At 34.0% G+C, this 22460-nt stretch overlaps 1 protein-coding gene across 1 annotated transcript in view; it reads right to left on the bottom strand.

Moving 5' to 3' along the window:
* CAPZA2 (capping actin protein of muscle Z-line alpha subunit 2) overlaps window positions 1-22460 on the bottom strand; it is a 57776-nt gene that overhangs the window by 11061 nt on the left and 24255 nt on the right. Inside the window, exons 2-6 of the mRNA XM_018047188.1 lie at window positions 18359-18422; window positions 12979-13030; window positions 7558-7621; window positions 3132-3338; window positions 1623-1702 (exon numbers count right to left, since the gene is read on the bottom strand). Coding sequence (XP_017902677.1) covers window positions 1623-1702; window positions 3132-3338; window positions 7558-7621; window positions 12979-13030; window positions 18359-18422 — 467 coding nt within the window. The remainder of the gene's footprint in view (window positions 1-1622; window positions 1703-3131; window positions 3339-7557; window positions 7622-12978; window positions 13031-18358; window positions 18423-22460) is intronic.

The raw sequence follows: 22460 nt of genomic DNA, 5'->3' as shown, positions 1-22460 counted from the left end.
AGTGGTTTAGAAAAAAATTTAGATAGATATGTGAAGTGAAACAGACTAGAAAATTCAAGAACATCATTTTCATTTTATATATGTTGACACAAACTGTATTTCTGAAAACTAGCAAATTTACTATATTTATAAACTAGTAACTTTACTATAACATCTCTCAATATATTTTAAACTAAAACTGAGTATAACAAGATTGCTTTCATTATAAGTATCCTGGCACAAAGAGCATAAATTAATAGTGATTTTGTGAAGATTTATTTCTTAAGATACCAGTAAATCAATGCGACAAGTTTTTAGGCCTAAAATGGACAAAATACATTTATATTAAGGCCATACAAGTAAGTTAATACAACAGAACTTTTAGGAAACTTCAGCTTGTCAAGAAGGCATATATCTACAAATTGAATTGATTTTCCTTCAGTGATAACAGATCTGCTTTCCTCCAAATGTTCCTGTAACCTTACATTTATTTCTGTGATGGTTAAGCAGTAGAGCAACCTTGGACCATAGATAAAACTGATCCACAGGGGTTACTGATACATGCTATTGGACCTTAAACACACCACCAACCAACTTGGCTAACAAGTCAAAGACTAAAATACTTCAGGTAAATACTATAAGCATACTTACTCTGAGGGTTTAGCATGTAGTATCAAAAAATGGGGATAAAAGTAAAGATTTCATTCAATTTCGAACTTACAAAGTCTTGGAGGGCCACAGAATTTTATAATAGGAGAGATCTAAGAAATAGGATTGTCTAAGAATAAAAAGGCCCAACAACTTGATTAATAAAGGTCTAATATGAATAGGACTTCCTGGTGGCTCAGACGGTAAAGTGTCTGCCTATAATACGGGAGATCAGGGTTTGATCCCTGGGTCGGGAAGATCTTCTGAAGAAGGAAATGGCAACCCACTCCAGTATTCTTGCCTGGGAAATTCCATGGATGGAGGTGCCTGGTAGGCTGCAGTCCATGGAGTCACTCAATCGGACATGACTGAGTAACTTCATTTCCACTTTCAAGATGAGTAGGGAAAACCAGTATTTTGGATAGCTGGACTTGTACAAGGCATAATCAAATGATTTGTACAAAAATTATAAGGTATGATTGTAATTTGCCTCACTGTACAAAACGTGTCATTATTTCCTCATATTGGCCAACCAGACATAAAGCAATCCATATGAAAAATCTACTTCAGAGTCATTAAAGTTCACACACAAAAATGATCATCCTTCACTTTATTAAGCATCTCTGTCTTCCTCCCCTCCATTAACTTAATGTTAAGTCTCATTCAGGAACAACCCCTTCTCAGAATGAACATATGGGCCTGCCAACTGGTCTGCTCTTAGGCACACATGTTCCCTTAGAATGCTGCTTGCTACTCTAAAAAATACTCCTCCCTCTCCCACCTTTTTTTCACTGAGTGTCAACAGATTTACCGCTACCTTTAAATGACTAGATGGATTATAGAGCAGGTATTTCTCTCATATCAAAAGGCTGAAGTTTTATACTGTACTGTTCTTGGTCAATCATACACAAACAAGGTATAGGCCCAATCAATAAAGCAAGAACTACAAAGAATATAAGCAATGTCATAATTCCCCCAAACAAAATTTAACTTACCAAAAGTTTTTTGCTTGAAACTGATGGCTTTCTATGCATGCAATAATGGTTTGCTGTCCATCTATTTTTTTACCATATACCTTATTGGTAAAGAAAATAAACACAAGAGTGAATTTAGGGCCACAGAATGTCCAACTTTAAACATCTATAAAATACTGAAAACTGTATAGAACTGTGGCAAGAACATATAAAATAATACAAAGTAGGTCATCACTCCAATATAGCAGCTAGGAAAACAAGTACTTATACACTGAATCACAGATTCTTAGTGAATCATAAAATAGTTCATAATTGATGAAGTACAACTTATCGGGAAAAAACTAACTGTACTCTCATATGTTCAAAAATATTTCACAATCTCAGGGGTTGTCATTTCTCTAGACATTTAAAATAAAAAAGTACTGAGACTGAAGTGAGAAAGTTAATTTACTTATAACTGAGAAGTTCACTAAGAGAATGCCTGTAATGGGTTGATGTTTTAATATTTCATCTCTTGCCAACTGTTTTAAAAGTAATGAATAATTCGTGTCTTTCAATCCTCTGGGGACAAGTGAGGACTCTAACTCAACCATACCACCTTATCCTTGAGTTATTCTTCCAAAATAATCCTAGTCAACACGCTTATAACTGAAAGAACCTGTATGGTATTTCAGGTCATGGTGCTATACTTTTCAAATAATTACTGAGAGATACTTAAGGGAACCATATGAATTTCTGTCCTAACCAGGCATCTTCTAAGAGTGAAATGGGGTGGCTATTGTTATAATAACAAAGTTGGGACAGAAGGTATAAACCAAGATGTACAGTCTTCTTAGACTGGTAGGCAGAGGCCAGGTTTACAGAGCCTTGAAAGCCATGTCCAGAAGTCTGGACTCTTTCTGAAGTGCAATGCAAAATCTTTGAAGAATTTTAAGGAGGAGATTTTCATAATTTGATTTGCATTTCAGAAGATCACTGGTTATGGAGAAGATCACAGAAGCACAAATGTAGGGGACTAAAAAGCATACCAGGTACAATTTTATGAAAGAAAAAAAGTACTCCTACTTGCTATCATATTTTATCCTGAAAATAAGTAGGTTAAATCTATGAAAAAAAACACATTAAAAATATAAGAAATTTGGTTATAAAACACACGAGGAGAAGATTTCACTTCCAATAATTTTAAGATCTTGTAATTTAATGAAAAGAAGTTTGCTGTAAACTGATGGAGATGAGTCATGAACATGAGATTAAAGAATCTCATCATATCATGTTCCTCTAACCAATATATGAGAATTACTACTTGGATTTAATTCAAGGTACAACCATTTTTCCATTTTTAATGATTACAACAGATTTACTATTTAAAGTTTCTTGAAAAAACTAGTAAACATTCTCAGAAGTATTTACTTAAAAAAATATTGTTACTAAATGTCTATTCTGTAAGTTACTATAAATTTCAAGATATTACAAAAACACTTGTCATATTTACAAAGGACAAAAGATAAAAGCGCACACTGGATGACTCACAGTGCAGACTCCATTCGGATAATGTTCTTTTACATAAGCTCGTAGAGCAGTTTCTACTGAAGTTCTCCATGATTCAATTGCATTTTCTGCTTCATATGGTCTTGGATCAGTTGCTTCCTTTCTTAAGTGATCAAATTTGAAAGAGATTCTGTTTTTTGGATCCAAAAACTTTCCATTTCCCAAGTCACCATGTTCTGTTATCAGTACCTTTGATGATGCAAAGAATTTTGAAAAAAAAAAAAAAATTATTTTTAAATAGTACTTAAATACTGTCATACTAATATACATTCCTTAAGCTTTTTCTTTAAAACTATAAAATAATTCTACTCCAATCAATTGATCTAACCATATGGCATAACTAAAATACTTCAAATTATTAGACTATAAAGATAGTGAGGATGGTCTTATTCAGTTTACATCAGTGGATCTCATTTTCTCCCAGTATAACATCCAGCTACCCAGCTGGGGGAAAAAATTCATCTTCTAATATCCTGCTGGAGTCAGGTTTGGTTTGGTTTTGGAGACCTATGAACAGGTTACTATTTTTATGATCAGTCTCCAGTTCCTCAAAACTAAGGAACTGGTAATAACCTTTAATGAGGCTACAAAGGAATGATTTTAATCCAGTTAGAATCCTCTTCAGTATGTCCTACATTACTCCTGGGGCCACAATTTCACCTACTGTTGAGTGCCTGCTGCTTGTTTTTAGTAAGCTAATCACTGACAGCTATTTTCAATTGACTTTTGAATTTAAAAAAAGTAATTTCTTCATTTATGTATATATTCCTTCATATATGCATAAATTTGATACTTTATGCTTTGTTTTTAAAACTTTCACTCTTTCTTTCCCATGCAACTCTCCTAATATTTGACTCCATACCTATATCAGGACTCCCCCAGCCCTCTGAAATAAATTATGCAAACATTTTAAATTTTTTCCAGTCATGTTATTCTACAGATACAGATAAATACACACACATACACACATTGAGGGGTTTTATTTGGTCACTGTTCTATGAAAAAGGAATGAAAATGCACACATACTTTTCTGCACGTGGTTCTTTTCAACATCAATGCCTTACAGAAATCCTTCAAAGTCAACTGGTAAACTGTTCACCATTCTTTTAAATGGTTGCATACTATCCCTTGATACAGATACAACGTAATTTATTGGGCCATTCCACTATGTTGGACCATCTCTTTATTTCCAGGTTGTTTTCTTTTGGCGGGGGAGGATCAAGCACATTAAAAATGTTGAAGTATTATTGCATATATAACATGCTAATATTTCTATTTACACTGGATGCTTCTATTTCTCTTAGATTCTCAGCAGTGAGAACAGTAGGTAAAGTCTATATTTTTAATTTTTAACACATAATTCGATTGCTTTCTGAAAATGGCTGTGATAATCTGTATTTCTAAGAACAATAAATGAGATGTTTCCCTTCATATTATCACCATCAACAAACACAGAGTTCTTGTCTTCAGTCTGATGAGCATAAAATATATCTTATTAGTTTAATTATATTTCTCTGGCTAAGTCCAAATATCTCCAAGTTTGTGGACCAATTTTTCTTCCGTGAGTTAAGTACCTTTTAATATTTTTCATCTGAGTGGTTTTTTCTTATTAACTTGCAAGTTTCCTTTATTTACAGTGATTTGTTTTATTCTACAGTTAAAATAATTGATAAGCAGCAAAATGCTTGTCTTTTCTTTTACAGTTTCTAGGTTTCCAGTCTTAAGATGGGTTCCCTTGCCCTTAAACTACACATGTAGATGCTTTCCTCCGAAAATTCTAGTCATTTTACAAATCTTTAATCCACCTGATGTTCATTTGTATACACAGTTGATAGAAATCAGTTGTACCAATACCCTTTATACCTGTCCAAATTATAACCTTGTTATGTATAAAAATATTCATTTAATTCTGAACTTGATACGCTGCTCTCCTGATCTGCCTGTCTGCACAATATCACTCTGATATAACTTTACACTGGCTGTAAAGCATTTTCTGCTATCAAGCGATACAACTGTCTCTTACCACTTTAAAAAACATTTTTCTAAGTGTTTTTTCAAGCAAGTTTTCATACAAAGTTTATGAAAATTTTGACCAATTAAAAAAACTATCAGGATTCAAATCAAACTGCATTAAATTCATATTTTTTTATATAATTTAACTTTCTACTTTAAAATGGAATTCACTATGCTTTTCTATTTGCTCAGAAACTATTTTATGTTTTTCAAGAAGATATCCATCACTTTCTTCACAATCCCATGCACTTCCTGTTAAGGTTTATGTTAGTATTTGTTGTTTGGTCACTAAGCCATGTCTGACTCTTTGCAACCCACAAGGCCTCTCTATCCATGGGACTCCCCAGTTAAGAATACTGGAGTGGGTTATTTCCTTCTTCAGGGGATCTTCCCAACCCAGGGAACAAACCCATGTCTCCTGAATTAGTAGGCAGATTCTTTACTGCTGAGCCACCAGTGAAGCCCCATGTTCAGTATTAACACTATTTAAAATGAAACCTCTCCCCCTCCAATTATTTCTAGTGTAAAGTCCCTAGTTGCTACAATAGAGGAAAGTTAATGCATTTTGTATACTTACCTTAAATTCAGCCATCTCACAAAATTCTTTTCAGTCTAATAGGTTCTTTTGATTGGGAGGTTAATTTATGGGAGTTTCTCACTACTTCTTAATATAAAAATCATGTCACCTAAGAGTTCTCTCTGCTTCAAAAGCTTTAAGAGTTCTCATTCTCTTGTCTTATTTGTGACCCTCCCATTTATGATACATAATGATGGTGACAAGTACTACTTGTTTTCTATTTCACATTAAGTGAAGTCGCTCAGTTGTGTCCAACTCTTTGCGACCCCAAGGACTATAGCCTTCCAGGCTCCTCTGTCCATGGGATTTTCCAGGCAATAGTACTGGAATGGATTGCCATTTCTTTCTCCAGAGGATCTTCCTGACCCAGGGATCGAACCCAGGTCTCCCACATTATAGACAGGCGCTTTACCGTCTGAGCCACCAGGGAAGTCAATACTACTGTTTTTTATTAAACAGTGTATTATATTTAAGAGGTTCTCTTCTACCTCTGTTTTACATAGGGTTTTTGTAATGAGGATTAGCTGCTGGATTTTTCAAACACCTTTTCACTGTCCTTTGATATATCGTAAGACTTGTTGGCTAATTTATAGAGCCATATATTTTCTTGGAACCACTCCTACTTTCCATAATAAATTCCATTTCGTCTCGGCATATCATTCTTCTGATATACTTCTGGGTTCTATTTGTCAATATTTAAAAAGTTCTGAAATCTACAGTCATATGTCATATGAGAGATTAGTGTAGTGTGCTTTTTTGTTTTATATTTATTAGGTTTAAGTATTAAAATTATGATAGGTTCATAAAACAAATTTGAGAGCTACCCAACATTTTAAAAATATGCACTCCCTGGATCTAGCCAATCTTTTAGGGATTTACCTCAACATAACAATGGTCCGTGTGCTCAGAGGTATAATGAGGTTCAGCACAGTACTGTTTATAACAGTTAAAAAAGCAAACCCAAAATCTCCCAAGGGGAAAGAAAAACTAACAGCTTTATAAAATGAAACCCACTATAAGCCTCTATATATACATGTGAGTATTTACATACATGCATAAATCTATTTGTCTTCCTATCTACCTACCCAGATTTACCTTTTCCCTTCAGTTATAAGTCATCTTCTGTTTAGTCTCTCTGTTTCCCCTGTAACTAGGGGACCACATATTACATAATGCCAAATGCAAGCTTTAATTAGCCACTGAGACTTTTACTACTTTCTGTTGTGTTTTATCTACGAGCTCCTTCTTCATATTTTTTCTATAAATTGTGCCTCATGTAAGCATAATATGAATAAGACTACTGTTCAATTATTAGTAACTTTAAACCAAAAAATGAAAAATAAGAATGCTAGTGACTTTTTGAGGCTTTTCTTTGCTTAGCAATTCCAACCTGCACTTTGGAAAGAAAAGATTTAATAATTACTAAATGCTAAGTTACTCACATGAACAACTGTAGAATTCCAGAGTAACCAAATTATGACATAAATCTTACTAATATATATTCTAGATTTTGGATTAACATAGGATTGATTTTTTTCCCTATAAAAAATAATAAGGTATATTTAAAGCAATTATCTTAAAAAAGCTTAAAATAATTACATTTGAGTATTTCTAAAAGGGACTTTTTGCTAATAGCATTATTGATCTCAATAAAAGAAACTACATTTTCAATTATTTTGCCCCTAATTGGCTATGGTTAAAATAAACACTTAAAAAAATTTTTTTAAACATACCACTTTACAATTTTTGCAGGATACATTAACCATTATAAGTGCAATAAAGAATAGCAGATCTTGTGTTTATATGAAATGTACATACCTGATCTTCATAACCTTCAATTTTTACTGGGGTAAACTGGTCCAAGTTATATTGTGCAAATGCACTAAAAAAGAAAAAGGTCGGTTATTTAAAATTATGTATTGAATGCGCTTAAAAAAATCACAAACAATTCACTTGTCAATAAAAGTCTCCTGCACTGCACATGACAAGTTAAATAAAACTGTAATTCTCCACTACTGATCTTATATTAGGTATATATTATATAGATATGGCTTTATAAAAACTGATGAATGACATCCAGCTTTCGATATTTAGCTAGTATAGGCCTCACTTATCACATCCACAAAAAGAGGGGTTTGAACTAGATGACTTCCAAAGTTCCTTCTAGTTCAGAAAACACTCCATTTACCCACTCATCATCCATTTACCTACCTCTCCATCCATGCAAATATTTAGGTGTTAAGCACTCTGTTAAACACACTGAAACCAATAATTTCTCTGCCCCTACAGCCCAATCACCCATTTCTAAGTCACCTGTTCCTGTAGTTAAGATATTTTTATGCCCTTTACTATGAGTCACTCACATCTTTTACTTTTCACCATGTATTTCCACTAATTTCTTTTATCTATTATTCAAATTCTGTTCATTATTTAAACTCAGCTCAAAAATCATCTCTAAATAGAAATTTTAAATTTCTTCCTTTGGGCTCCAAAGGCCTTTGATATTGGGCTCCAATATGCCTCTATACTTTCTTCAGTTGGCTAGAAACTGAACATGTCTGACTCCCCACTGGGAAATCCCTAAGAGGTTTATTTGTCTCATCATCACAGTAAAGTCTGGTATTCATACATCTGTTAGATAAAAGGCTATTTCTGGATATTTCAAAGTTTTCTAGATTTAGGAGTACCAAGTCTTCAGTATGCCTAATTTTACTATGAAATATACTGAATTTATGCCTTTTAGCAAAGATGTCCAATTAAAGCCACTTTTTAAGAAAACCCACGTTTTTTTCCCCTTACAAAAAGACAGAAATTTCTCAAAACTAAATTAAAAAAAAATTAAAAGAGTTAAAGCAATAGGAAAAAGGCAGAAGGTGGAAAAGAAGTACAGAGAAAGAGACTGCTTATATTAAAGAAATTCAATATCAAAAAATGGAATTGAAGCAGCAACAGGACTATGGCTCTGCACTTACTCTGATGAAACTGCCGCTAGTACATTCTAAATGTTTTTATACTGCTTTCCAAACTTACGTTATATAGCTCTGGACAGTCTCAAGGACAGGTGATACATTAACTTTTGAGGATGAAACCAGGTTTGGAGATACTTCAAAAGTAATTTAGAATAAAGGGAACAATGAGGCGTGGTAACACAATATTTGTTTGAAAATTATTTCACAGGACAGTATAAATCAGAGTAATACAGTTCTAAAGTCAATCAATGATTTAAGGTGTATTTCTGTACTTTACAGATAACCTCACAAAAATCTGCAAAATGAATTTGAATAAAGAGAAATTCTGAGCAAAGATTACAACTGAAGTCAACAAAAAGAATCAATACTTTCTCTCCTTATTCATCTAGTTAGCAATCATTTACTGCAACTATAACCACATGCAAGAAAAACTGATGTTTCTACTCAAGGTTTTGATGTTTTTTGAAGTCATACTTATAAACATCTTGTTTTTATCACTAGGTACTGATTTCCTCAAAGACTAATCTTAAAAAATTAGAATATCAGGCATTTAATGTATATACCTCTTAAAACGTGGACCAGGACGTCCTGTCCCTGAAATTTAGTTTTTATAGCTCACATTCCAAGGAAATTCAACTTATTTAAAAGTAACAAACATCAGATAAACATTCCTTTGGATAAATAAAATTTCAATGCTTTCATACTTCAAATGTATGGCTATTTCATACCACTTATATAATTATGAATATTTTTGTGACCTTTATTAAACTTTATTCTGCACAGGAAAAACTTCTTTCAACAAATCAAGTTTCTTATTTCCTTAACTTAAAAAAAAATTCACTGATTTTTACAGCTACATTAAACAACCCACATTTATTTACCACAGAGAACTCAAGAGGAAACAATTACTCTGAAAAGTACTGTTGTTAAAAGGTCATGAACAGTGTACATTTCCTTTACTTTTTTAAGACTTTTGTCAACATGCTATATGCTATAAGAAAGAAAATAAATTTTACTTGGATATATAATCTAAAAGGTTTAAAGAACTTAGGAATAAGAGGCTATTCACTCAGAAACTAATGACTGAAGTCAAAGGTATCAAGTAAACTGATTTCTATTAAGCACGTCAATCATTAACAGGGGTGGAAGCAACCCAAATGTCCACTGACAGGTGAATGAAAAAACAAAATGTTTATCCATTTTTTTAATCCACAAAACACACACACAGCGAGTGTTAAAAAGGAAGGAAGTTTTAACATGCTTCAACACAGGAGAACTTTGAAGACATTCTGTTTACTAGAATAAACCAGTTACAAAAGGACAAATACGGTATGATTCCAGTTATAAGAGGTATCTGGGGAAGTCAAATTCATACAGAAAACAGAATATAATTCCCAGGGGCTAAGAGGAGGGGAGAATGGGAAATTGTAGAGTTTCAGTTTGGGAAAATTAAAAAAAAAGTTCTGGAAATGGATAGTGGTGATGGTTATACAAAATGTGTATGTACTTAATGCCAAAGAACTGTGTGCTTAAAAAACATTAAAAAGTTAAACTTTTTATTAGGTATATTTTTCCCACAATAAAAAATAATATATAAACATTGCTATTAAAAGATAACAGGGCATAAAAGACCCCTAACAGCTTGTACAATCTTGAGAATGAAGAACAGAGCTGGAAGAATCATGCTTTCATATTTCAGAGTTATACTACCAGGTTGGTCAAAAGGTTTGTTTGTTTTTTTCCAGAAGATGTTAAGGAAAAACACAAATGAACCTTTGGGCCAATCTAATTCAGAGCTATTGTAATCAAAACAGTATGGTGCTAACACAAAAACAGACATATAGATCAACGGAACAGAGTAGAGAACCCAGAAATAAATTCACATACTTACATACAATTAATCTATGACAAAGAAGGCAAGACATTAAATGGAGAAAAGACAGTCTCTTCAGTAAGCGGTGTGGGAAAACTGGACAGCGACATGGAAAACAATAAAATCTGAACATTCTCTAATACCATATATGAAAATAAACTCTAAAGCCCCAACTGTAAGACTGGAAATCATAAAATGCCTAGAGGAAAACATAGACAACACTCTTTGATATAAATCGCAACTAGTTTTAGATCCATCTCCTAGAGCAAAGTAAATAAAAGGAACGTAATTAAACCTAAAACCTTTTGCACAGCACAGGAAACCATCAACAAAACAAAAAGACAAAATGAACAGGAAAAAATATTTGCAAATGATATATAACTGATAAGGAATTAAGATCCAGAATATATAAAAAGTTGATACAAATCACCGTTTAAAAAAAAAAAAACCACCTGATTAAAGAATAGGCAGAAGAATTGAACAGACCTTCCAAAGAGGACATACAGATGATCAACAGGCATATGAAAAAATGTTCAACATTACTAATCATTAGGGAAATGTGAATCAAAACCACAGTGAGATACCACTTCACACCTGTCAGAATGGCTAGTATCCAAAAGAACATAAATAACAAATGCTGGAAAGTATGTGGAGAAAAGGGAACCCCGCTACACTGATGGTGGGAATGTAAACTGGTATAACCACGTGAAAAACAATATGGAGCTTTCTCAAAAAACTAAAAACAGAACTGCTTTATGACCCAGCAATTTCACTCCTTGGTTTATATTGGAAGAAAACAAAAAAACTACTTCAAAAGGATACCTGCACCTCAATGTTCATAGCAGAATTATTTACAATTGCCAAGATATGGAAGCAACCTAAGTGTCCACCAACAGCTGAATGGATAAAGAAGAAGCAGTAAATATGTACTATGGGATACTACTCAGCCATAAAAAATACTGAATTTTTGCCACCTGCAACAACATTGGTGGACACAGAGAGCATTTATGCTAAGTGAAATAAGTCAGAGGAAGACAACTATTGTATGATATCACTTATACGTATAATCTAAAAATAGGACAAACTAGTGAATATAACAAAAAAGAAACAGACTTACAGATATGGAGCACAAACTAGTGGTTATCAGTAGGGAGAGGGAAAGGGGGTAGGGCAAGAAAAGGGCAGGGCATTAAGAAGCACAAACTATTATGTATAAAATAAATAAGCTACAAGGATATATTGTACAACAAGGAATATAGTCAGCATTTTGTAGTAATCACTCATGGAATATAGTTCTAAAAAGTTGTGAATCACTATGCTGTACACCTATAACATATGTAATATTGTATATCAACTATTTCAATTTAAAAAATGGGGAAAAGATAACAGGAATTTAAATCAGAAATGTCTAGAAGTCTGCTGAACCTTCACCTTCATTAGAATTAAGTCTAAAAAACAAATTTATTTGATAAAGCCTTCAAACATTACAAAAAAAGGATTAGAGCAAATTTTCCCCATTAGTCAAGATTTCACATTCTGGTAGTATTCTAAGATGAAAGTAAGTGGCTGTATGGATACTGAACACTCTTTGAAAGGCACCTTAAAGTTTAATTTCATCATTTTCAAATGAGTAAAGAAATTAGTTAAATATGGGTCCACAGGCCTTATTCAAGGAGGTGAGAGAAGAAAAGAAAACAAATTATTTCTCTGAAATCTTAAGATAGTTGTGGCAAGTCATGATTGTGGTCATTGGTCCAAAGATGATATATTAAGATTTAGAACTGCTTAGTGATTCTTTGATTTACTCACAAATCTAGTAAATACTTATTAAGTAAGCATTTGTCAGATACTATGTTAGGTATTTATAGACAAATAAGTTCCTAACCCTCAAAAATCTAGTTTTTAAATTGAAGTACAGTTGATCTGTAATATTTCAGGTGTACAGCAAAGTGATTCAGTAATACAAACATATACATTCTTTTTCATATTCTTTTCCACTACAGGTTATGACAAGATATTGACTATAGATCCCTGTGCTATATAGTAGTCGGTCCTTCTCAAGTATCTATTAGGATCAAGCATTTAATAGAAAGTTAAGCCTGCATAAAATTGAAAGTATCACAATTTTAAAAATCAAAGTTTCTAAAATAGTTTTATCCAACTGTACAAATGTCAAAATGTAGCAGTAAGTATATAAGCCACACACACTGAATACCGAGTTTCATGTTATAGTTATATCTCTATATCCCTGTGTGGTCCAAATATTTCTCTTCTAATCTAGTACATATATATGAACTTGATGTACATGTATCTGTTTCATGGATTAGTACCTAAAAACCCCTTTAAAAGTTTTTCCCATGTCACTTTAATTATGTTAATATAATACATAATACTTACTGGGCTGCTCCTTCCCTGAGAAGATTATCATTATTAAGTAGTAACCGAACATCTGCAAAACAAACATTATGTTTTCAGTATTACTATTTTCCTATATTTGAAATTTCTATGGACTGAATTTAGGTTATTTCAGTCATGTATTAGCCTCCTACCCACCCCCCAAAATATGTACAGAAGATCAAAATATTACCTTGATGACCAAAATAACCACAGAAACACATCATGGTATTAATAAGAAAAGAAAAGATTTTGGAAAGGAAATAGGAGATGGAATGAAATAAAAATATGTTATTTCAAATGCAGGCAGACTGAGACTGTAACCACCTGTACCTGTAACTTTCTTCTTTATGTCTCCAAAGAATAAAGTGAAGATAACCTACACCAAAAAGATGATGTGAACAGATCTGCCAAAGACTGAGGACTATGCCTCTTAGTGTGACAATACTATCATGAGTCTCAAATGTATTTGCTTTATGGAAAAAGTGATTAAAACAAGAAACGGCTTGTGAACGCAGTACAGACGTAGGCATTTTGTTTCTCAGACATCTCATGTTCAATGACAGACGAATGTGTTTAGTTGGATATGGATAACTACTTTACTTGACTGAGTAATCTCATTTTGTTTGTTGATTCTTAACTTTGTCCTAATTTTAGACTCAACTATGCAGACATGTATCTATTAATCATTAAAACAGAACTACTATTTTTAGTTGGGGAAAAAAAAATTACAAAATTTCACCAGAAACCAAACAAAATTCTACTCTAGTCTTGGTGTTTTTTCTTTCATTATTTTCCCTACACACTTGGCTATTGTACATAATTGCTATCATAAAATATACATATAACAAAGTATCCTAATTTTTTCATTAAATGAAAATAACAAATAACTTAAGAAATTGGTTAAATACAACAGACAATAGTTCTTATAGTGTAAAATTGGGCTTCTAGTAGATATAATGTAGATATGCATTTATCAACATGGAAATAAATATACAATAAACAGGAAGGAGGAAATTCATCATGCATAGTAAGTACTAACTTATGTAATGTTATATACATGAGTATAAATTGAGATATGTTTTAAGTATTTTATTCAAACAGTGGAGAAGAGAGGGTAGAATTCTGTGTGATTCTAGATTCTCTTCTGCACTTTAGAAATTTTAAAATGACTACGAATCAATAAAAATATAAAGTTATTCCAAAGGAAAAAATATTGCCTATTCACATACCTCTTTTCAGCAGTAGGTCACAATAAAAAAAACAAAATCTCTTTGACTAACCACTAATACAATTCCAATTTAATTTCTAAATTAACTGATTGTAAACAATGGAAGCTTCTGCCTGAAAAACTAAAACAAAGATATTTACAATTATAGGTATTTCTTTCTCACAAAGTAAACTGGCAATTCTACTTGACACATATGATTCCTGTATCTTCAGTATTTAAAGCATAAGCATTAACAGTGGTTTTGCACAGTAGTGTCTCTTCTCGCATTTAAATGGGAAAATAATTTAAAAGCAGAATCTATTGATCCTGTTATCTTCACTCTGGAAAAAAAAGTTCAAACTTTTATCATATGTAGAATACTATGAAAGAAAGAGAAGAATTTGAATAAAATAAAAACTACTCTTAAGGGATGTGGTTTCAAGTCAGACCACACATTAGAACAATGGGTGATGAGTGGGAGTCTAAAAAAAACAAAGAACAGTATACACGTCAGAACTCCTGCCCAGATAACACATCAGTTCCCTGAAAACTAAGACCAAAAATCTATGTTGTAACGATTCTAACAGTCAATCTGGGAAACAGCACTTGGGAAGCACTAATTTGACAAGATTATGACTCTGCATTTCTACCCTTTGTGGCGTCCATGAAATTATTGATGTTAATGTTATCAACAAAAATAGCATAAAAATAATCAAATACATGAGATTTTTATCCCTTCAAATATTTCATTCCTTTTTAACACTAATATACTCCTATATGTAGTTAAAACCTACATATCTTGTATCTCCCACTTCCATTCCACAGCCCCAGCCCAGGCCTACTGAATGCCCAAATCTACCAGACCTCAACACAGAATGTATCAACTCAACATTAATTTCCAATGAGACTTACAAAAGCAATTTCTAGGACTCATATATTCTTCAAGGGTCTTTCTGATGAATACATTTGTAAGGCATTTAACTCAAAACAGTAAGTGAAAAACTTCTCTCAGAATTATAATTTATTCTTGGCTCTGTAAACTGTACAGGAGTTTGGGAGCCACTGACTTTAGTGCAATTTCCCCCTATCAATTTCAGTTTTAAACGCCAATTTTGACCCAAGGGAGAAGAGACTCTGTCTTCTTTAATGTCCCAACCATCACACATATTAACGGGTATTTAGATTAAAAAGACTGAATATTAACACAGAGTTTAAGCCCTACAGGAAACAGAAGTATTTTTTAATTCTCCCCAGCTTCCCAACTTTTTGCTTCAGATTTTATAGTTATTTTGAAAGGGAGAATATTTTAACTTTCAGATTTTTCACAATATAGACTACCATTCTTCCTGAGTATAGCTCAGTGGTTAAATTTTTAAATGTGTAACAACTACCATATGTAACTCTATGTACTAAATCATACATTAATACAGTTTGTAGATAATTTAGGGGATTTTTCTAGGGTATTTTAGGATTTGAAATGGCTGAGCTATTTCAAATTCTAAAAGATGATGTTGTTCAAGGGCTGCATTCAATATGCCAGCAAATTTGGAAAACTCAGCAGTGGCCATAAGACTGGAAAAGGTCAGTTTACATTCTAATCTCAAAGAAGGACAATGCCAAAAATGTTCTAACTACCACACAATTGCACTCACTTCACATGCCAGCAAGGTCAGGCTTCAACAGTACGTGAACTGAGAACTTCCAGACATAAGAGCTGGATTTAGAAAAAGCAGAGGAACCAGAGAACAAATTTTCAACATCTGCTGGATCACAGAAAAAGCAAGGCAATTCCAGAGAAACATCCATCTACTTTTGTTTCACTGACTAAGCTAATGCCTTTGGCTGTGTGGATCAAAACAAACTGTGAAAAATTCTTAAAGACATGGGAGTACCAGATCATCATACCTGTCTCCTGAGAAGCCTTATGCAGCACAAGAGGCAGTAGTTAGAACTGGACATGAATAATGCGCTGGTTCAAAATTGGGAAAGGAGTATATAATGGCTGTATACTGTCACCCTGTTTGCAGAGAACATCATGTGAAAGGCCGGGCTGGATGAAGCACAAGCTGGAATCAAGATTGCCAAAAGAAGCATCAATAACCTCAGATATGCAAAAACACCACCCTTACGGCACAAAGCAAAGAGGAACTAAAGAGCCTCTTGATGAAGGTGAAAGAGGAGAGTGAAAAAAGCTGACTTAAAACTCAACATTCAAAAAATGAAGATTATGGTATCTGGTCCCATTACTCATGGCAAATAGATGGGCAAACAGTGAAAACAGTGACAGACTTTATTTTCTTGAGCTCCAAAATCACCACAGATGGTGACTGCAGCCATGAAATTAAAAGACGCCTGGCTTCATGGAAGAAAACCTATGAAAAACCCAAGACAGCATATTAAAAAGCAGAGACATCATTTTGCTGACAAAGGTCTATATAGTCAAAGCTATGGTTTTTCCAGCATACATGTATGGATGTGAGAGTTAGACCATAAAGAAGGTGGTGTTGATGCTTCCAAATTGTGGTGTTTGAGAAGACTTTTGAGAGTCCCTTGGACTTCAAGAAGGTCAAAGCAGTCAATCCTAAAGGAAATCAATCCTGAACATTCATTGGAGGGACTGATGCTGAAGTTGAAGCTCCAATACTTTGGCCACTGATGTGAAGACCTGACTCACTGGAAAAGACCCTGATGCTAGGAAAGATTGAAGGCAGGAGAAGGGGATGACAGAGGACGAGATGATTGGATGGCATCACCAACTCAAAGGATATGAGTTTGAGAAATCTCCGGGAGATGGTGAAGGAAAATGGAAGCCTGGCGTGCTGTAGTCCATGGGGATGCAAAGAGTCGAACACAACTGATTGACTGCACAACAGCAACAATTTTTGCCTCATTTTTTGACTTTCAAAACTAATCTTTTCTGAGGTGAGATTCCATTATATCTTATACTATGAATGAAAATGAATGATTAAACTTCTTAAAAAACAGGTTTAAATAGCTTACTCTGGAGTAGAATATTTAAAAAATGAAACTGAATACCCATTCAAGACATAGTAAAGGCCAAATATTTGAAGTAGATGTATGGATGTGAGAGTTGGACTGTGAAGAAGGCTGAGCGCCAAAGAATTGATGCGTTTGAACTGTGGTGTTGGAGAAGACTCTTGAGAGTCCCTTGGACTGCAAGGAGATCCAACCAGTCCATTCTGAAGGAGATCAACCCTGGCATCTCTTTGGAAGGAATGATGCTAAAGCTGAAACTCCAGTACTTTGACCACCTCATGCAAAGAGTTGACTCATTGGAAAAGACTCTGATGCTGGGAGGGATTGGGGGCAGGAGAAGAAGGGGACGACAGAGGATGAGATGGCTGAATGGCATCACGGACTCGATGGATGTGAGTTTGAGTGAACTCCGGGAGTTGGTGATGGACAGGGAGGCCTGGAGAGCTGCAATTCATGGGGTCGCAAAGAGTCGGACACGACTGAGCGACTGAACTGAACTGAACTGATGGTAGCTTATTCTCAAAACTGTTAAAAAAAAAGTCTTGTATAAAGATCACTACAAGCCATTTTCTGCATGACTGTTTCAATGTTTCAACCACATTGTTCTTACTGTTAAAACGAAGTATTTTAGAGTTCTTACAGCAACCAGGAGACTACGTTATATTTAAATTTCTCATCTATGGGTGAACAATTATAAAACTGTTTGCCATATAGTATGAGGTTTAAAGAAAGGCATACTGGTAACTGATTTATGAGCTATAATTTAAACAACAAATTTTTTTACATGTGATGTCATTTTCTAAGCAGGTGAAACAGGCATGGTGAAACAGTGTTTCTCCCTTTCTTGGCTGTTCTTATTAATCCACTAATCTTTCCTTTAGAAATTTTTAAAAAATGCACATCACAATTCCAAAGAATAGTTAAAATTTTCTTGTCTTTTAAAATGATTTAATGTTATTCTTTTTAGAGGATTAAAATTTATCAGATACAATAATCTATGTCATAAATATATTGTAGACCTTACATAATGCAGACTGACAAAAATTTCATTGCAATTCAGAAAATACAGAATTTTCTACCCATTCTCTTTAGCTTAGTTACTGATTATGTAATTTATTCTTTAAAGAATGAGTACTGGATACCTCAAGACTTACTGTTTATGAATTAAACACTCACCATTAAACACTTCATTAAATTCTCCAGGAGGAGCATGAATGATGAACTTGGCTGCTATGCGCACCTGAAACAGAAAGGAAGATATAAATGTTCCATAGCATAGGCCTCTGCTAAAACAACAAAAGAACCATGAGGAGTTATACTGCTTCAAAATTCTATTGAAAATGGCTTAAGATTTTAAAGACTGACTTTTTTTTCACTCAAACACCCTTACTCTTTTAATTATTTAATATAATCACAATGCATAAGCTGAATGCAGATAAAATATACATATAACTAATGCATTTAAGGATTCAAAGCTGCCTATATAGAAAAGATTTTCTTATAAGCAAATTCTTCTTTTAAACTAAAATGGAAAAAAATGACCTATCAAGAAAATTTATATGTATGAAGAATTAAGAAACATTTAGGTACAACAACAAAAATATATGCATGTGTCTATACAGTCACAGATGTACTTATCTATAAAGTCACCAATTAGTAAAAAGAAAAATGTAGCGAGGAAGAAAGCATAAATTCAAAATGCTCTGAACATGACACCTGACTGAATCTTAGGAAATTTTAGCTCAAAAATAAGTGAGAGACAAATATCAACAGGTATGAAACTGAAATTTGAAACCGTTAGTCACTCAGTTGTGTCGGACTCTTTGTGACCCCATGGACTGTAGCCTGCCAGGCTCCTCTGTCTATGGAATTCACTACGCAAGAATACTGGAGTGGGTTGCCATTCCCTTCTCCAGGGGACTGAACCCGGGTCTCCTGCATTGCAGGCAGATTCTTTGCCGTCTCAGCCACCAAGGAAGCACCATCAACAGGTATACTGACAGACATATTTCAAGAGAATAAGGGCTATATTACAGAGATTAACACTAATGAATACATACATATATACATATATATATATATTTATTTTGAAAGGTTAGATGACAAGCCCAGTATTATCATTTAGTGAAGAAATTGAGTAATTATAATAATTTCCCAATCACTATACAATAAAACTAAGCTGATCAGTGATCTTGTCAGATATGTACACTCATGAGCCCTACCCAACCAACTGAATTAGATTCTGGAAGTGAGGCCCAGAACACACGATTGAGAGAAGCTTTCCAGGTGATTTTTAAAATACACACTCAAGCAGTCACTGAATTAAGGGACCACACTTGGCAAAAACAAAAGCCTTATTTCATCTTGTCCACTTGTCACTGCTCTGATGTGGAAACTAGAAATAATGAAAAAGGAAATAGTCCTAGATCTAGAAAGGAATCAAATTTATTGTTAAAAGCATTTCAACAAATAAAAACTTCCAGCTTTCTTCTAACAGGTATTTAAGGAAGAAATACCAATTCTATACTGATTATTTCAGAAAACAGAAGTGAAAACAACTTCCAACTTTTTTAAAAAGAACAGCACTGTCTTATACCAAAGACTAAAATACTATAAGAAACACAACTCAAAGACCAAAATCCTCCGGAAGGTAGATGCAAAAATCCCCTCAATAAAATATGAGCAAATTTAATCCAATTATATATAGAAAGGATAACACATCACAACCAAGTGGAGTTTATCCTGGAAATGTAGGGCTGTTTCAATATTTGAAAATAAATGATAGTAATTCATGATTAATCAACTGATTAAGATGAAAAACCACAACTACCTCAATAGAAGCAGAAAATTATTTAGTAACATTCAACAACCAATAATGATAAAAATTCTTAGCAAACTAAAAAGACAGTGTCTTTAATCTGATAAAAGATATTTCAAAAAAACCTATAGCTAACATCATCCTTAGTGGTCAAAGACAGAAAGCTCCCCCCTAAAATCAGGAACAAGACAAGAATGTCTGTTCTCATCCCTCCTATCTAACATCACACTGAGAGCGCAATAAGGTAAGAAAATGGAATGAAAGGCAATTTCATAAATAAAACTTTCTACTTGCAAACATGATACTTTCCAATGAAAAATCCCAAGGAGTCTTAAACAAATAAAGAAAACTACTCAAAAACCCAAAATTGGAGTAGGAAATGGCAACCCACTTCAGTATTCTTGCCCGGAAAATTCCATGGACAGAGGAGCCTGGCAGGGTACAGTCCATGGGGTTGCAAAGAGTTGGACAAGACTAAGCAAGAGGAGCGAGCAAGAACCTATAACCTAGGTAAAACTCTAACAAAATATGTGCAAGACTAATATTCTGAGAACTACACAAAACTGATGAAAGAAATCAAAGAAGCTCTAAATAAACAGATATGCTGGGTTCATGGACTATAAGTCTCCCTGTTGTAAAATAACAATTTTCCCCAAACTATTCTACAAATTCAATGAACGTCCAATCAAGATCCAAGAATTTCTTTGATACATTGTAACAAGCTTATTCTAACACCAATGCTTCCTATACTATTATTTTTCTACGTTTGAAGAATCCAATGAATGCAGATTATTTTGGGTATGTATTAATACGCCCTCCCTTAAATGCAAGCAAGATCAAGAAATCACTCTAATGCCCAGAACAGCCATAAACATCACCAAAGTATTTAAAAAAAAAAGATTTTGGCTAGAAAATTAGAGGAAATAAATATTATTCACACCCTCAGTAGTAAACAGGATTCCCTTGTGGCTCAGCTGGTAAAGAATCTGCCTGCTGAGACCTGGGTTTCATCCCTGGGTTGGGAAGATCCCCTGGAGAAGGGAAAGGCTACCCACTCCAGTATTCTGGCCTGGAGAATTCCATGGACTGTATAGTCCATGGGGTTGCAAAGAGTTGGACACCCCTGAGCAACTTTCACTTTCAGTAGTAAACGCAAAGTAGTAATGGCAAATGAAATAGAATAGCCAAAACAATTTTGAAAAAGAACGAAGTTGAAGAGTTCACATCACCTAAGCTACAGTCATATACGGATCATAATGGAATAGAATACAAAGCCCCAAAATAAACCCATATGCCTCAGTCAATTAATCTTTGACAAAGGAGGCAAGAATATACAATGGAGAAAAGACAGTCTCTTCAGCAAGTGGTGTTAAGAAAGCCACATGTGAATCAATTAAGTTAGAACACTGGCTCACATCAAAACACAAAATGGCTTAAAACACATATAAACTCAAAATGGCTTAAAACACATATAAACTCAAAATGGCTTAAAACACATATAAACTCAAAATGGCTTAAGGATTTAAATATATGACATGATATCATAAAACTCCTAGAAGAGAACAAAGGCAAAACATTCTCTAACCTAAATCTTACCAATGTTTTTCTGGATCAGTCTCCCAAGACAAAAGAAATAAAAGTAAAAATAAAAAATGGGACCCAATCAAAATTTTATGCTTTTGGCACGGCAAAGGAAACCATAAATAAAATGAAAAAACATCCTATTTGGGAGAAAATATTTGCAAATGATGTGACCAATAAGGGCTTCGTTTCCAAAATATAATAGAAACATCTCATACAACTCAACACCACAACTGAATCAAAAAATGGGCAGAAAACCTAAACAGACATTTCTCCAAGACATACAGATGACCAACAGACACATGAAAAGATTCTTAACATCGCTAATTATTAGAGAAATGCAAATCAAAATTACAATGAGGTACCACCTCACAGGTCAGAATGGCCACTGTTAAAAAATCTACAAATAATAAATGCTGAAAAGAGGGTGTGCAGAAAAGGGAACCCTCCTACACTCTCGGTGGGACTGTAAATTGATGCACCCACTATGGAAAACAGCACAGAAGTTCCTTAAAAAAACTAAAAAAAGAGCTGTCAAAGAACCACAATCCCACTCCTGGGTATGTATCTGAACAAAACTATAACTGAAAATATACATACACCCCAGAGTTCATAGCAGCACTACTCACAATAGCCAATACATGGAAGCAGCCTAAATGTCCATCAACAGCTGAATGGATAAAGAAGATGTGGTACACACAGACACACACACACACACACACACACACGTACTATTCAGCCATAAAAAAAGAATGAAATAACGTCATTTGTAGCGACCCACTCCAGTGTTCTTGCCTGGAGGATCCCAGGGACGCGGGAGCCTGGTGGGCTGCCGTCTATGGGGTCGCACAGAGTCGGGCACGACGGAAGCGACTTAGC

This window comes from Capra hircus, chromosome 4, assembly GCF_001704415.2.
Source record: "Capra hircus breed San Clemente chromosome 4, ASM170441v1, whole genome shotgun sequence".
Lineage (NCBI taxonomy): Eukaryota > Metazoa > Chordata > Mammalia > Artiodactyla > Bovidae > Capra > Capra hircus.
The sequence above is the reverse complement of the archived record's forward strand: the minus strand, read 5'-3'. Positions and strand labels throughout refer to the sequence as shown.